The following is a 16,871-nucleotide window of genomic DNA, read 5'->3' on the forward strand; positions in this document are numbered from 1 at the left end:
TAGCCTATAGCTTTACTTTAGGGCAGTATGTCCAGTGTAAACTAATAATTTTAGGATAGCTTTCTTGGCACTCCACAAATCTTAGCAATGAATTATAGCGTTTCTAATAGCGTTTCATGTAACCAAGGTCCCAATTATTATTCCAACCTGTCGTACAAATATCAATTATCTTCTGATAATGTTTTGCTTATGATCAACATAGTCGGATTCAGTCTGTAAAATGTCAAAAAATAATGTGGCCATTACAAGTTACCAGATCTAAAAGGTTTACAATTGCTGATTTTCTCTGATTAATACAAATTACATTACTGTTAACACTTACCCTTTCCGTTTAAATCTGGTGTTTTTTCAGACTGGTTCCAATTGTCATTTGTGGTGCGTCTTCAACAAAAAAGACAATTCAACACATTCAGATTAGTTTAACTTTAAATAAAAACTAGGCTACTATGTGCAACTTTTAACGTAGAAATAGAACTTGCAGAAACTATACTGAGTTGGCTACGGATGAAAATCTGTCCCATCATTTTATGTGTTACTTTACAACAATCATGACATTGTGTCGTCCACATCCAACGATCTTTCAATAAAAGGAATCATGCACCACTTGATTGTTCGTATTGAGTGACTAATTTCCCGTCTTTTCTCCTCAATACCTTGCCTGTGTTGGCAGTGTCATCAGCAGCTCACCTGGCTGCAGGCGTTTGATTGACAGCTGAATAGCCCATGTGTGGTGAGGCAATGATTCGTGGGCATCCTGTTTCTGCTGCTATGTGATAGCCGGAGTTTTATTCCGTGTCTCAGTCAGCAGACATGCTGTCTCCCCTGCCAAGCAGTAAAGAACCTGTCTGACCGCGAGGACGACCAGATGAAACGGTGCCCTGCTATCTGCAACTGAGTTCAACTGGGGTTGAACGGGCACGATGTAGGCCTGATAGGGAATGACACCGAAGGGCCGTTAGATTGTTGGTCGCAGTTACCTTTTATTTCTTCTTGGAGGTGGTAATAAATGCCCACGATGTTTCCAGTAATCTGTCTGGCGATTCTGCTTCCACCAGGTGAGTCATACGCTCCTGCTTGCAGAAAAATTATCTATGTACCTTTGTTAATTCAAGTGGGATGTTTTTACCTAGTTAAAAAAGGAACAAATTAGGTTTAACCGTTCTAAATAATTCCCCTCCTGTGTGCGTAATTACGCACAAACCGCTTTGCCTTACAAATTGATAGCAGTTGACGTCGACATTTAATTTTTCATGTGGATTCTAAACCATGTTACCAAACCATCTAAGAAACCTTATGTGAAATGTATACGTTTGTTTTTACCAATATTGTACCAATGTACAAATATTTTTAAAAGAGACAATTAATATCATGTGAAGGAAAATAAGGGTTTCATCGTTTTCTTAGTGGTGCCAGTGCTGACAACATAATTATTTCTTTAATAATAATTTATTATATCTCAGCTTTGGTACCAAAAAAAGTTCAAAAAGCACTGTTATTTATTTTTTTGTCAATGACTTGAAAATGACTGACCCCAGCTTTCCACCTTCAGTGGCTCACTCGGCTCAGGGTCGCTATGCCCACAAGCTTCTGAATGATTTGATGGAGAATTATTCCAGCGCTCTGCGGCCTGTCGAGGACACAGACAGAGCCCTCAATGTCACCTTACAGATCACCCTCTCTCAGATCAAAGACATGGTGGGTAATGGCTTATCGGCAAGATCCTCAAATCTAAATTCTTAAGTTTTAATTATGTGTACTGAATGTTGTGGTAAGATAAATGCTATTTCAGCATTTACTAAGAGTTCATTCCTCATTACAGCACCATAACAAGTGAATAAATAATCAATCTAATAATCAATACAGTCAATATAACATTTCTTGGACAATCAATTAGTCACACTGCACCCATACTTACAGTTAGACTACCTACAGTAATAGCCTTGATGATGACACCATAGATACACTCAACCCAGTGCCAAAACATGAATAGCTTGAACTTGGATTACATTTTTATTACTAAGACAGTGGTCACCAAAGGATGAGTTTGGAGATGCAGATGTATATATGAATGACTTCCTACAAGCCAGGCTCCCTGTTACTCAGCTAGCTCAGGTTCCTGTTCAGGTTCATTGCTCTGTCAACCCACAAGGAATTAGCACTTGTGTTGTGCACATGTTTGGGTGGGTGTGCTTAAAAAAAAAAGAAAATAGCTCTCCTACTTAATGTAGGCCTTATAGTTTGACTAATGTTTAGGAAGTGAGGAGTGAATGGCCAGATAACGAATAAGTGTCTGTGTTGGAGTGTCCTATTACCCAAAGCGTTAATGTTTTCCATGGATCGCTTCAGTAAGGCTCTGGCAGCAATACCAAGACCAACCCCACCCACCCCCCGTCAACAAGCACCTCTGCTCATCCACCTGATATTGACAGACAGGTCTAGATTTCAGCTGTAGTGATATCCTGAACCCCTCGTAATGCTCATAGAGCGTTAATGAGCGACAGAGAAATGAAAAGGAGACCAAGATGATTCTACTTTTAGCTGCTGCTCGTATCAATCCATTGTTTGTATGTAGGTGTCTGTTGTCATTTGTGTGATTGTGATTGTGATTGGGATTGTGTGTGTGTGTGTGTGTGTGTGTGTGTGAGAAGGATGAGAGGAACCAGGTGCTGATTGCTTACCTGTGGATCAGGCAGACATGGCATGATGCCTACCTGAAGTGGGATAAAGAGGACTATGACGGGCTGGAGGTGATCCACATCCCCAGCAGCCTTGTGTGGAGGCCCGACCTTGTCCTCTATAACAAGTACGCCCGTACGTCACACACACACACACACACACACACACACACACACACACACACGCAAGCACGCTCACATGCCCACACAGTTGCAGTTTTCATCAAATCGTCATTGTAAAAGGGCGCTTCACTAATAATCTCAATAATTGTAAGATTATCATTATACTTTTACAGTAATAATCTTATATGTTATGACTGCAGAGTAAGTGCAGTAGTCAACCTAAATTTGATAGATTAAAACAGAGTAAAGGATTCAAATAAAATTAGGTCAGCCTAAACATTTATTAGAAATATGCAGCATACGCGAGTAAATGTTCTTTATAAGCATTTTTAAAAGGTTGTTTTACCTGATCACAGCCATTGTCAAACAGAATTCATACCGTTATACACAAACTCTATGTTGTGTTTTGTAATTGTTAGGACACAGTTTTGCATAGTATGTCATAGAATATACTTTAAAATGTAATTAAAGTATTGTAATTAATCTGTATTTAATTAGCCATAATCATAAAATATATACAGTGCACAAACGCTGAATGTTATGAGTTATTAGTCTATTAGGGGTTAATGGAGTCCACTACAGAAACCCTTCAATAAATAGATCAGAGATCCCAGTGTGTAAAATCAACTTTTTAGTGTGGGTTACATTGCAAGCCTTTTGTATTCGCTCATATTAGCTTGTAAAGGTGTGTTTAATACACAGGTAACTCCGTTTCAAAAAAAATAATTTTACAATATTCACCTTTTAACCAAATAACACATTTCTGTCAACTTTTTCTCCTGCTCCAGAGCTGACGATGACTTCTCAGGGCCTATGGACACCAACGTGAGACTGCGCTACAATGGAGAGCTAACCTGGGATGCTCCTGCCATCACTAAGAGCTCCTGTGTGGTCGACGTCTCCTACTTCCCCTTTGACAGCCAGGAATGTAACCTGACTTTTGGTTCCTGGACCTACAATGGCAACCAGGTTTGTGGAAAAACCCGTACCTGCGCAACCATTCTCACTTTTTATCCACAAGGATGATGATGATCTGCGACGTCTAACTGAGACTGGCCAGCTTGAAAAAGAGATCAGACACACAAATACTCTTGCTTTGAGACTTAGTGTTTAGAGCCATTTTTTCTGTGTTCATACAAAAGTGTGTATGCATTTGCTATATTTATCTTTTCATGGGAAATGTCAGAGCTGATTGTATCCTCCTCAACACCAACTCATCCATTACACTAATTCCAGGTAGACATCATTATGGGCATGGACAATGGAGACCTGTCAGACTTTGTCGAAAATGTGGAGTGGGAGTGTCACGGGATGCCGGCCACCAAGAACGTCATCATGTACGGCTGTTGCTCTGACCCGTATCCAGACATCACCTATACAGTGCTCCTGCAGCGCCGCTCCTCCTTTTACATATTCAACCTCCTCCTCCCCTGCTTCCTCATCTCCTTCTTGGCTCCTTTGGGTTTCTACCTGCCTGCAGACTCTGGGGAGAAGGTTTCCCTCGGAGTGACCGTTCTTCTGGCTCTCACTGTGTTCCAGCTGATGGTGGCTGAGAGCATGCCTCCATCCGAGAGTGTGCCCCTTATAGGTACGAGTGTAATAGTTCAGGATTGTGTTAAAGCCAACATGTACGGCATCTTTTTAAGTATTATAGTGGCTTGCAATTGCATCTTTGGAAGGACATACATAACGCTGCTAGTATATGTGAGTGAAATCTCTACAGACAACACATGACATTACACATGACATAAGTCAAATAAGTACCTATTTTTAACAATAATGTACATAGAGGAGCACTTGCAGGATTCCAATTGTCTAAGGTGCTCTTTAAATGGGACAATTATAATAGAAAAACTCAGAATAGATGACTAAACCATAACCATAAAGGCTTTTTGATTTTTCCAGTAAGCGAGCCTTGGATTTTTCCTGAGTTTTACTAAGTACCTACTTTTGTTTGTGTTCTATTTCATAGGGAAGTACTATATTGCCACTATGACCATGGTCACGGCCTCCACATCTCTTACCATCTTTATTATGAACATCCACTTCTGTGGTCCAGAGGCCAAACCAGTCCCCCACTGGGCAAAAGTCCTCATTATTGACTACATGTCCAAGATTTTCTTTGTTTATGAGGTGGGCGAGAACTGTGCCTCTGCCTCCTCCTCCTCCTCTTCATCGTCTTCTCACTTCTTCCAGGATGACATCTGTCACCAGCACCTCAACTCCCAGTTTCATGCAAATGGTAAACCGGGGAGCCACAGTAGTCGACAGGACTGGCAGGGTCGTAAAAAACCCAGGCCTCAGACCCCTAAGCCACAACACCACCCCAGAGTGAAAGCCCAGCACCACATCACCAGAGAAGAGAGGAGCCACTTCTCCAGCTTTGCACCTGGAAAATATGAAGGCTCTAATGGGAAAATCCCAACAGGTGACTGCTGTAAAGAAGACCAGAAGGTTCCCTGCTGCCCTGAAGACAAAAAGCTTCCTTGCTGCCCTGAAGATAAAAAGCCTCCACCTCAAGGCCCCACTGTTACCTTCGGCCCATGTGTGTTCTGCAGCCACAGCAGTGGCTTCCCTGTTATGGACACCAAGCTTGTGCACAATGTTGAATATATTGCCAACTGTTTCCGAGAGCAGAGGGCCACATGCGCCAAAGGGGCAGAATGGAAGAAGATTGCTAAGGTGATGGACAGATTCTTCATGTGGATCTTCTTCATCATGGTCTTCCTCATGAGCATCCTCATTATTGGCAATGCGCCATGATGCTACATATTTCTTTATATTTAATTCAATTAACTCTATTTGCTTAAATAAAACTATTTAGTTTTTGATAAACATGTAAATTGAAAAATATATTGACTTTTTAGCTTTTGCTTTATCACTAATAATGACAGTGTAGATTACAGTGATTTCAAATTAAACATTTTACTTTACCTTCACTGTTTTTATCCATGTACATATATGTATGTAGCACATGCACATGTTTTTGAACAATGACAAAATGTTAAAAACCTGTGATATCTTAATTGATGATATAGTGTCCTATATCAACATTACATTTTCTGGTCATCTAAAACTAAACAAAATGGACCAGACTATGATCATATATGCAGGCAGCACAGAGTACCTTTAATGAAAGGGACATTAGGTACAGCACGTTTTTGTTAAATAATTGTTTTCTGCTGCCTGCCATGCATTTTGGCTACATTTCTTCCTATACAAACCTCACCTCCTCTATTGATAGCATTGGAAATGTTCAGCAGTTTACCATCTTCACCAAACATGGCTTTGATATGTAGGTAGACTACTATGGGTACTTTATCATTTGACCACTGAATACATGTAATTGGATCTTCTATTAAGTTAACATATGTCCAGTGGAGAAACAGCCCATGTGTTATTTACTACAGTGTAATTAGACGCCTGGGGCTGGGAGAACAAGCGTCAGTCCCCCCTCCGGATCCGCAGAATCATTTCTCTGTTCGAAATCATTCAGTGAATAGTTAATGAGCAAGCTTTGTTTGTAGCGCAGCCAGGGAAGTGAGGATGTAAGCTAATATGGAGCATACATTATGTAACACAATGAGCACACTCTGACACCCCCCTCTTCCAAAAAACCCATACCTTAAACTTGGAAAGTCAAGTCAATGTGTTTGTGTTTGCAATGTGAAAGGAACAGGAAAGAATACAGAACAATCAGGAAGGCAAGGAACCTAACATTGTTGATACCAGAGGTGGAACGCAAACTACATTCATTCAAGTACTGTAGTTAAGTAGAGTTTTAAAGCACTTGTACTTTACTTAGTATTTACAATTCCGTGCAAGTTTCTACTCTACTAGGTTTTGCACAGAAATCTGATAATTTTTCATTAAACGTGTGTTGCATTTATCACGTATTGCTATAGATTTATATATATCTCTTTTAAAATTACGCACTACGGTAGGTAGGGAATGTGAATGCAATAAATAGAAGAGGCAGAATGGAGTCAGAATAATAGCCTACGGAAGAAAACAGGATTTTAAGCAATTATCTCGTCCAGGTTTTTCATCTCAGTACCTCAATTTTACAGTAGAGGGCGCTCATTCCCCATCTAACATTTGGGTGGTGGCTGCCCCAGAGCTTAATTATAAAGCTGCATGTGGCAACATGAGTGCACAAGATTTACACCTCAGAATAATCCCACTGTCTTTTTATCAGCTACTAACAACATTTCACCACTGAGAGGTGAAAAAATATTAATAGTCTAGTTTTATTATTGTTATTAGCCCTTAGTGTTATTGAATGGCAGAGACAATACACCTTACTGCAATTCCATAGTTAAATATGGAGGCATTAATTGAAAGTGGGTAAGTGAGTTTTTATCCTCTTCTCCAAAGGGATTTTTATGCTCAAGCACAATGCACGCATGCGATATAATTTAGAATATGTTAAATTTTCTGTCTGAGACAAGCCAACTGCATTGCTTTCCATGAGAGCTCAGTGAGTCGCAGGGGCCACAATAGGCTTTAATCGCCATGGGAGACCAGGAGAAGTGTGAACCATGTAATTTGGACAGGCGTAGCAGTTCAGGCACTGAAGGAAAGACTGCTGGGGAAATGTGGAAACAGAAATGGGGAAACAGATATGAACATAACCGTGATGATACAGGATATTCTCCAATGACAAACCACTGGTGGGACAGAACTAAGTAATTTTACTCAACTCAACTTTACATGAGTGTTCCCAATTTGTGCTATTTCATTCTAATACTCCAGAATATGGAGGTCTTTTTGCAGATTTAAGATTTTTAAGCATATGTTAATTTCAAAACTGACAACCAGCTACAGCCTTTACAAGCTGCTGACATAGTAATTCATCAATCATAATAAATCAATAGGCTATAATAACAACACTCTAAGAAGGGCCATTGCATTATGAGTACTTTTACTTTACATACTTTATAGGCTATACTTTGCTTTTGATAATTCACTTGGACTATTTTTACACTGTGGTATTGATTGAGTACTTTGTTTACCATGATTGCAACTAACATCATACTTACACAGCAATTACACAGATTACACAGTAATCTCTATTTTATTACAAGGAAGAGATTTTAATAAAAAAGCTTTTTGAAAAATAAAACAGAACTACCCTCATTGTACTAGGCTATTGTTTAAGTTGGCCTAGTTAAATAGGGTCACTGACTCTGATTCTATGGAAATAAATTTGAAGTGTCTGGACTTAGTGTAAAAACTTTGATTTAATTTCATTTTACCATTGAAATAGGTTTCAGTTCCAATATACAAAACTGCAAACCAACAGTATACAAAATATATTATAGTGCTGGGAACAAATATGGAATGATCACAATTTGACAGTATTTTATGTGCAGACACAATTTCCCCTTATCGATAGATGCCTATAGTTTTGAAACAGCAGCTTTTTGTCATCAACAACTGGATTAGGTTTATGATGGATACTGTCCACCAGTGTTGTCATGAGCTTTTCTTTGGCATAATGCTCTGTAAAACTAGCTGCAAGCAATGTACCAGATAGACAGAGGACATCCAGCGTTAAGGAGACTAATTCTTGATCCGTGAAAAACAGGACCTTGAAATTAGTTTATGGTTGCCTTGGTGACGTAACACGCTAATGTTCCACAATGTTAACAGACATTTGGAAAAGTTTGTTTTTAAGTGGGAAAACTAACGTTACTCTGTTATGCCTAAAGACTTCAAGGCATTTTTTTCTTCAAATTAATGAAAAGCGAGTCAACGGAAGCAAGGTGGTTTCAGTCAACATCTGTGGAGACGCCCATCGCCTCACAACGGACCCAGATTTACAGCGGGGACTTTATTGGGAGTTAAAACTTTGCTTCGAGTTAATGTTAACAGAACGACCTGCAGCAGTGCAGTTAAAGTACCGTTGGCGTTAGCTACATACGTTACACCGGTAAATATGAAGAGTACCGGATACGAGTACAATATTTTCAGAAAAGAAAAGAGGACACTCTTCTCATAAGGTAACGTGATTTACACCGACATTTTTCCTAGCTGAGGGCCGTTGCTAACAGACAGTAACTTAACTCAATATAGCTAACTAAGTTAACGTTAACCTGACGTTAGGTCACAATATTTACAGTACTGTCTGGTAACGATTATAGTCAAATTTCCTGCAACTTGGTTAACGTTAGATTAATTAACATTAAATTAAACAAAGCAAAGATAATATAACCTTAACGAGTTAAATATTAATTTACAAAATGGCTATTAATATTGGCTAGCTAGCTAGCTTTGAGTGTAACGTTATCTAACTAGCTAACAGTCATTATTTGGATGACATTTTGCTATAATATTTAAGGGCTGCGCATTTAGTCACAAAAAGCTTATTTAACTTAACGTTAATTAACTCAATTTTGCTTATAAATGACTTTCATCTGTAAAGTAAAGTGAAGTAAATTGTATTACCCCAAATCACAAATTTTGTTTAACCGCATAGCGTTAGCGTTAAGTGTCAAACTTAGAATCTTGTATATGGTTTGTGCATTATTTAGCTAAGTCAAAGTAAGAATTCCATGGTGTGTTTACAGGTGTGAGAAAATACTCTGAGAAGATGGTAAGAAATAAAAACATTGGAGGGGGTCTTTTTCGCTCTTCCATGCACAAGACAAAAAAAACTGGCTCCCAGATTGCAGGGAGCAAGGACCTGACACCGCTGGAGAAGCCAGCCGATGATGACATCCCTGCTGTTTCTCCAGAGCTCCAGACCACCAGCCAAGGTCAGCTGGGCTTTCCAGACAGAGTCTACCTGCTGGCGTCAGTCATCTTCCAGAAGAACCACATGAAGAAGCCCGCTGCACACCGGTTGGTGAATTATGGAAAAGAAAGAGGGCTCTCTTTACCTGAAGTCAAAGATGAGCAGATGCAACGTACATCTTATGAGCTGGCCTTCAATACACTTAAATGTGAGTGTGTAAATGAAATTAGTTGGATTTGTTTAACCTTTTGTCGTAACTGTTTTTCCCTTTTCCCTTCCGTCTTTCCTTATCCTGTCGATCTTGTACAACTATGTACATGTCCACACACTTTGTTCACTTACGTTGTGTATTCTGGGCGAGTTTGGGATAAAGACATCAGCAAAAGGTGTTCAGCAACACCTATTTTGAATAATTGCAGTTGCATTACATTTCAAGTAAAACTATTTCATTCCAGGTAAACAAACAGCCACTTGAAAACGAATGAATAGCCCTTTGGAAGTTAATTGACAGGTAAAATTGGATAAAGATAGGTTGATATAGGGTAGTTAGAAAAGAAAAAAAAAGACTTGAATGACCAGGGGGAATTCTGTGTGATGCTACAAATCAATCCGGCCCATAATCTGTTACCTGGGACTAGGGTGGGATCTAGATGTCCGGAGTCATAGGGGTGTGGAATCACCATGGTGATAAGGGAGTGGAGGTGAGCCGACCGTCAGTGCAGGAAGCTGGCTATAATCGATTTAATGCGTTCTCAGTGGATGGAGAGGTCAGGTAGCAGGAACACCCTTGTAGCCATGATTGATTTTTTTCCTTCTCACTATCCATCCGCTGAAACTTGGATAAGCCTAAGGCCTATATGTCCCACAATTAATGCAGATCACCTCATAATATCCATCATCACAAGCCCCAGCATGTTGCAGAAACCTATATTAGTTTTACAGCTGTAGGTTGTGGTACTTACATGATCAAGGTTGCTAAGAATAATAATAAGAGAGACCTAAGAGATCATGTTGCCAGGACATTGTTTTCATCCATCACCCCCATTTCTTCTCTCTATGAGAGGATGCATATATAGACAAACCAGGATGACGAAGCAAGTGAAAACATGTTAATTTCTGTAGAAGGAAAAATGGCCTGCTTGAGTTTAGAACAATTGAAGTATACCGCATTTCTTGTTAAATTGAATCCCACTTTTGTTCAGAGTTCATTTCAAAGACAAATATTCTATTGCTCCAGTGCTATCTTATTACAGTTCTTCTCTGCAGGTCCCATCCTCCATGTCTGACATTTTTAGAATTAGTTCATTTGTAGAGTTTCTGCTAGCAACAGAGATATCTTAAACAAAGGAGAAGCTACAAAGGCCATCATTGGCTAACTTAAAGGAATATAGGAAGATACCTGCACTAATTACATTATTTCTGATCTGTAATCATAATATCATATAATGTTATGATAAAATATATAATATATATAATATATTTTACTTGGACCATGGTCTAATAGAAAAAAAGAAGTAGGCATTTTTCTGTATCTTAGGTGAAATCAGTGTCCGTTGCTGCAGTTGGTGTATTTGCACAACAAATTGACAAAGCGGATTGGTACTGATAATCCATTAAACTTTACTCCGGTTATAGAGATGTGATTGTCGACTTGCCTCAGTCACATACTGCATGTATTTTGGTCACATTTTAGGATTCACTCGGGCCGGCTGTGTGGTTAAGTTGGGTGCAGAGGTAACGACACGGCCTGGAAGCCAATGTTAATCTCCTCTCTTCCTCCTCCCACGAACAGCCTGATTTTTGGTGCAGAAATTGATTTGTTAGTGACACACACCCATGCTGGCAGCCACACACACACACTCACACACACACACACACACACACACACACACACACACACACACACACACACACACACACACATCATTCGTGCATTGTACTGAGCACTTGGACTGACTGATCCAAAGTTGAGCTGAGGTCAGTTGTTAACCTAAAGAAGAAAATGCTACAGAAGCGAAAAACAAGCAGAACAAATTGCCAATGAGCTCTGGTATTGATCTTGTCATTATAACTCTTATCTGCTTAAAAGAAAAAGTCATTCAATAAGCTCATCATCGGTGACTGAGGACACAGACTAGTTACTGGGATTGTCAGTCAATGCTAAAAGATGGAGTTGATAATATTTACTCTGGTGTGGATTTGACATTTCATAGACAAAGACGAAGCTGAAGTCGTCCGAATGACAGATATTAGCAGTCAAGTTGTATTTACGTCTCCTCCTTCACTTCCTTCTGTCTCTTTTTTATATCTTCAGGACTTTTGTATTTCTTTGACCTCTCCTGCCTGACAAATGTTTTTCATATGTCACTGAGCTAAAGGCGTTATAGCTTGTCAAGGTTTCATTCTTAGTTGGCCTGTTTTACCTTGTGTTCTCAGTGCTCGAGGTATGTGCAGTTTTATGAAGTTATGTAAAAGAATACATTATGTGTGAATTTTTACTGGTAAAAAAATAAGCTTACCTTGTCGCTGGCCATGAGAGCCACCTCCCCCCTCCCCCCTCCTCTTCCCTCCTTTTTTCCACTCACCACTCCACCAAACGCCCTTGACAGATGACTGTGGCTGCTGTGTTCTCTGTGTGCAACTAGAACATTTCTTTGGACCATTTTGTGTTCGGCTAGATTTAGAGCATGAGAGAGAGAAAGACTCTATTTGTTGTCCTTGACCACAATCAGAACAGCTATCACCACCAGTATGTCACGGCAAATATTAAATTGTGCAGGTGCATAACATGTGAGATTGGCCATTTAGTCCAAACTGGTGATTGTATAACTTATGGCCTGTACCTTTTTTTGGCTGGTGTTAATGTGCAATCTGGTGCACTGATGAGGAAACATTGTGAGACAAAGACCTGGCTCAAGACAAGAGGAGCCTGCATTCAGGTCTCTGGCACTTTCACTAAGGATTTGTTTGACCACAGTCACCATCAGTCACTGCACATTGTGTTATACCTGGATGGAAGCCACAAAACGTACAACTTCAACATGGGATGACAAGAGAGCCTCCTGCTGGTGTAGGACTTATTTCTTGTTAGACTGATTTCAAGTCATTTGTTTCATGCCAACTTCTAAAGAGAGGAGTTTTGATTTGAGAATATCTTTCCAATTAAAACCCAGACCCTGTGTCTGTTGTGTAAAGATGTCTACTGTACGTACCGGATTTATAGCAGAATTGTGTCTGTGGTTTACTCAACCTGCTGTGTGTGATTTGTAGCATGCAGAAGACTATAACCTCTACAGACCAAACCATCATGGCTTGCTCAGGGGTCTGAGCTGCTCTGTGTGCACTGAGTAGCTATCTCTTCAGGACTTATCTTTAAGGCCTTCTGCGGTAATGGCCACTATTGCAAACCTGCTATAAATTAGACCACTACTGTTGAAATGCATTTGTATCCTCAATAAACGATAAGCTCTATGACGTGCAAACACTTATGTGTACCTGGCTGTTGTGTGTTTATATGTTGATGTAACTGCACGCAGATGTGTGTGTGTGTGTGTGTGCGTGTTTGTCCTGCCCCACACGCTATCTACCCAGCGTGCATTTGGCTGATACCCAGAGTACAGTTTGGCATAATTTAAGATGTTGTGATAAGTTAACAGCAGTGTCTGTGGTTTCCATGGTGTCCTAGTGGAAGGGCTGGACTTACCTCCTATTTGCAGCATAAGAGGTGTGTCCATCTGTCAAGAATATAAATCAACCAAGAAGGCCACCATGGGTGTTATGATAGATACATGCTGAAAAGAAATTGAAACCATGTAATCTCACTTAAACAAACACTTGCATCTTATGCCCACCTTTGTATTTACTCCTTGCAGTGACATAAAAAGGCTTTTTTCCAACCTTACTAAAAACAAATCCACGTTCGTGAAATGATCCTTTTGCCCATTCCCAGTGTGTAATGAGCAAACACTGTACCTGCAGAGTGGCTTTGGAAGCAGCTGTTCTTTAATCCTGACATGATAAACTGGATATTGTTGCCGGCTCTCCATCTCCCTCGTATTAAAAAGGAAAGCACACTGTTCACAGATGGAAAAGGGAGGGATAAGTCTGGGTGTGTGTTTTATGTGTATTTCAGAGAGAAAACATCCCGTAGGCTCATGAGACAGTTGTTGCCTTCCTGATATGATAGGGCATGGAGATGAAAAACTCTATAAACCACACAAATCTGACAGGCAGCACTTGACTGGCCATAGTTACCTTTGATTTGACTTTATACAGCCTAATATGAAAGGGAAAACTCCAAAAACTTCACATATAATATAGTATTGTATAGTCTATGAAGAAAAGAAAAACTCCCCAAAACTTCACAAATTATTAATTATGAACTAATTAATTAACAATTAGACCAAATTAAAGTTGTATATTAAGTCCTGTATCTGTATACTATAATAGTGTAAAACAAGTGATGTTTTTCCCTCAAGTCACCACTACATCATTTGTAAGTAATTTGTTAAATCAAATAAAGAAGGTAACAAGTCATACAAACACAGTCTAGTCTGGTATGAAATACATGCATGCCTGTTACATTTAGTTTTACAGGTTTATTAGATGCAACCTGTTCATTAATTTTAATGTCATTGATGTTATTAGTCCTTTGATTACACACACACACACACACACACACACACACACACACACACACACACACACACACACACACACACACACACACACACACACACACACACACACACATACACACACTCTCACCACCACAGACACAATAAATGAAAGAAATGAGGCAAATGAAGAATCAAATTCACTCTAATTAAGCACCAAATAAGTGTTTAATCATGTGAAATTAAACCCTCCATCAGAATGAATTATCTTTTCAAATTAAATCCCGATCATTTGGGCTGCCTCTAGGAGCCTCTCTTGCTCTTTGTCTTAATCTCTTTTCTCTCTTTTTTTGTTCTTATCATTAGATATGGATTTGTCTTTTGGAGCATCTATCCTAACAGTTAATGGATACAGGAGTAATTGTCCTCTATCCCATGCTCCAAAGGATAAAGCCGAGACTGGTTTTTAGGGATAATTAGACATTGATATAAAAAATGGCCCTGACATGCTTTGTTATTACTCAAACACATAATTAGCAATGAAAATCCCCTTTTTGACACTTCCATCTTCTACCTAATCTTGTTTTACTTCTCCACCACCTACATTTTTGCACAGATCAAGATCTTCTGGAGGACATCCTTATTGACAGCTGCTTTTACCTCACTCAGCCAATGGTAAGTGAGTTCCATAGAAACAGTATTTTTTAATACAGCAGTAGTGTACGATAAGTAAACTTGTTGAAGTCTTTAGTGTGTTGGCGTTATGTGACAGAGAGGCACATCTGTTACTTTTAATTTGTTGCTCAAAAAAATCTAATTCCTTTTGACTATGAGCATGGCTAGACTTATGATTTGGATTTTACCATGCTATTACTTTGTTAATAGCTTTGTTTACCTTGTACTGTTTTTCTAAACTTTTGCTCACAATCCTTTGACGGTACTTTACTCAGTGCTTTCCAATATTCATGACCTGCTGTTCATCCTCCACGTACTCTTCGTTTTGTTCTCTAGACCTCTAATCAGTAACAGTAATATTGATGTTTTACACGGATACACTCCTTTCATCAACTCACAAAGCACCGCCTGTCTTTCACATTCCCTACCCTAATCAATGCCAATTGCTCCCTTTGGAGTAATACATCTAAAAGGTACTATGAGACAGAATGTGCCTGGCCGTCTTTCCCATTATTAGTTTTCTCAGGCAAAACTCCCCATTAATTAGTGCTGGAATCAAAAGGATGTAGCAGCCCAAGGGGTGTGTTTGGATGATGCGTCTTCTTAGTGTTTTCTGCATAGTGTCTGTCTTACATACATCTTAGAACCAGTGTGCTCAATGTCATTAGTGATACTAAGGCTGTGCTGGGTAGTTGTAAAAGAAAGATTTCCAGCACAGCCATCTACCTGCGGTTGTTAGAGAGCAGATGAACGCTCTGCTACTTAAATGAAGAGGTATCCTCTGGAGGAGATTGTCATTTGCCCTACTTTTAACACTCCACATAAAAGAAGCTGGGAGAAGCGGAGGGCTGCTCTAGCTGCTTCTCTAACAGTCTAGATGGTGATAAAACATGCACAAAGACAGTCTGTGTGCACATAGAGTAGCTGACAGAGCTGATAGAGAGGAAGAGTCATGAAGGCAAGACTGAAGAATATGTTAACAGCAAACTGAGCTGTCACGGAGTGTACAGATTGTAGACAGCCAATGTCTTCATCAGAGAGGGCACACACATGTACAGACACATTAATACACATGAATGTGTTTTTGCAAAGCAACACTAACACTGTAGCCTTGTGAAATATGGCCCTGGGTAAAATGAATGGGTCTCCCTATGTGTTGGTGGCAGGTCGTTACTCTGCATCCCTCCAGTGAGACAATAAAGCCCAGACACAATGAGACAGTCTTTAGAGCTCACTCTTACCTCCTTTTACATTACTGGCATCTATAAAGTTCAACCTTGATAGAAAGAGGACAAAGAGGTGGATGAGAGGGAAGAGGTGAGCTGGAAAAAGGTGGGTAGAAAGAAGATGAGCATGAAAAAATGAAGTTATAGATAGACTTGCATGCTAAAATGAGCCTGAGGCACATTTGATCAGAACGGAGAGAGAAAATGAAGCCTAAATCCTGCGTAGGATGAAAATTAGTGACATTGTAGATGTGAGGCAAGCATATTAGTTATGCTGGCACATTTAACATGAAATAGCCCTAAGCCCCATGTGAAATGAGCCAATAACTTAAACTACATTTAGAATTGTCTTAAATATATTCTAATGTCATAGATCTGTTTATGTGGACTAAACACAGCAGGCATGTTTACTGTACTTCCCACCATGGGACACCGTCACCCGGCAACTTAATGACTTGGAATTTTCCCACACCCAAGGGTTTGACATTGGTTATGGGAAAGTAGAACTGGAGTTAGAGAGAACAAGGTCGAGAGAGGAGTGGAGTGTCACAACAACCTGTCTCTGAAATTGACCTTTCTAAAAATTGAAATGAAAAGCCTCTGGAATGAATAATAAGCGCTGGCTAATTCCTTAGCTGCAGCATAAACCCTTGTAGCGTTCTAGCTTCTTGGCCCATTAGCCCAGTAGTGAGGATGTTGCAAGCTGTTGCCGCTGTGGAACACCATCTGCCACTAATGCGACTGGTGCCCTCCCACCCTCAGGGACAGAAAGGTGGAGAAAGAGAGAGAGAGAGAGGGTGTGTGTGTGTGTGTGTGT

General features: G+C 39.8%; 2 protein-coding genes across 4 annotated transcripts in view; both read left to right on the forward strand.

Moving 5' to 3' along the window:
- The first annotated feature begins 699 nt into the window (after positions 1 to 699).
- Positions 700 to 5,720, forward strand: LOC117951428 (neuronal acetylcholine receptor subunit alpha-9-II). The gene is made up of 6 exons (XM_034883112.1): positions 700 to 1,055; positions 1,550 to 1,695; positions 2,649 to 2,803; positions 3,587 to 3,767; positions 4,035 to 4,386; positions 4,771 to 5,720. Exons 1-6 carry the CDS (start codon positions 1,007 to 1,009, stop codon positions 5,559 to 5,561), a joined length of 1,674 nt encoding a protein of 557 aa, XP_034739003.1. The 5' UTR covers positions 700 to 1,006; the 3' UTR covers positions 5,562 to 5,720.
- A 2,688-nt stretch (positions 5,721 to 8,408) lies between these two features.
- LOC117951427 (putative methyltransferase NSUN7) overlaps positions 8,409 to 16,871 on the forward strand; it is a 20,324-nt gene continuing 11,861 nt past the window's right edge. The window contains exons 1-3 of one of the 3 annotated variants that reach the window (XM_034883109.1): positions 8,409 to 8,809; positions 9,365 to 9,745; positions 14,770 to 14,828. In XM_034883109.1, the coding sequence (XP_034739000.1) occupies positions 9,394 to 9,745; positions 14,770 to 14,828 (411 nt within the window). In that variant the 5' untranslated portion in view covers positions 8,409 to 8,809; positions 9,365 to 9,393. The remainder of the gene's footprint in view (positions 8,810 to 9,364; positions 9,746 to 14,769; positions 14,829 to 16,871) is intronic. The other 2 variants (XM_034883110.1, XM_034883111.1) reach the window with 2 other exon arrangements.

The sequence above is a fragment of the Etheostoma cragini genome, chromosome 10, assembly GCF_013103735.1.
Source record: "Etheostoma cragini isolate CJK2018 chromosome 10, CSU_Ecrag_1.0, whole genome shotgun sequence".
Lineage (NCBI taxonomy): Eukaryota > Metazoa > Chordata > Actinopteri > Perciformes > Percidae > Etheostoma > Etheostoma cragini.

What these genes read in the sequence shown, in the direction of transcription:
- LOC117951428 (XM_034883112.1), top strand. Translation starts at nt 1,007, where the DNA reads ATGCCCACGATGTTTCCAGTAATCTGTCTGGCGATTCTGCTTCCACCA. An exon ending in TCTCTCAGATCAAAGACATG is followed by an intron (nt 1,696 to 2,648) that starts GTGGGTAATGGC and finishes GTGTGTGAGAAG; the next exon opens with GATGAGAGGAACCAGGTGCT. An exon ending in CGAGAGTGTGCCCCTTATAG is followed by an intron (nt 4,387 to 4,770) that starts GTACGAGTGTAA and finishes TCTATTTCATAG; the next exon opens with GGAAGTACTATATTGCCACT.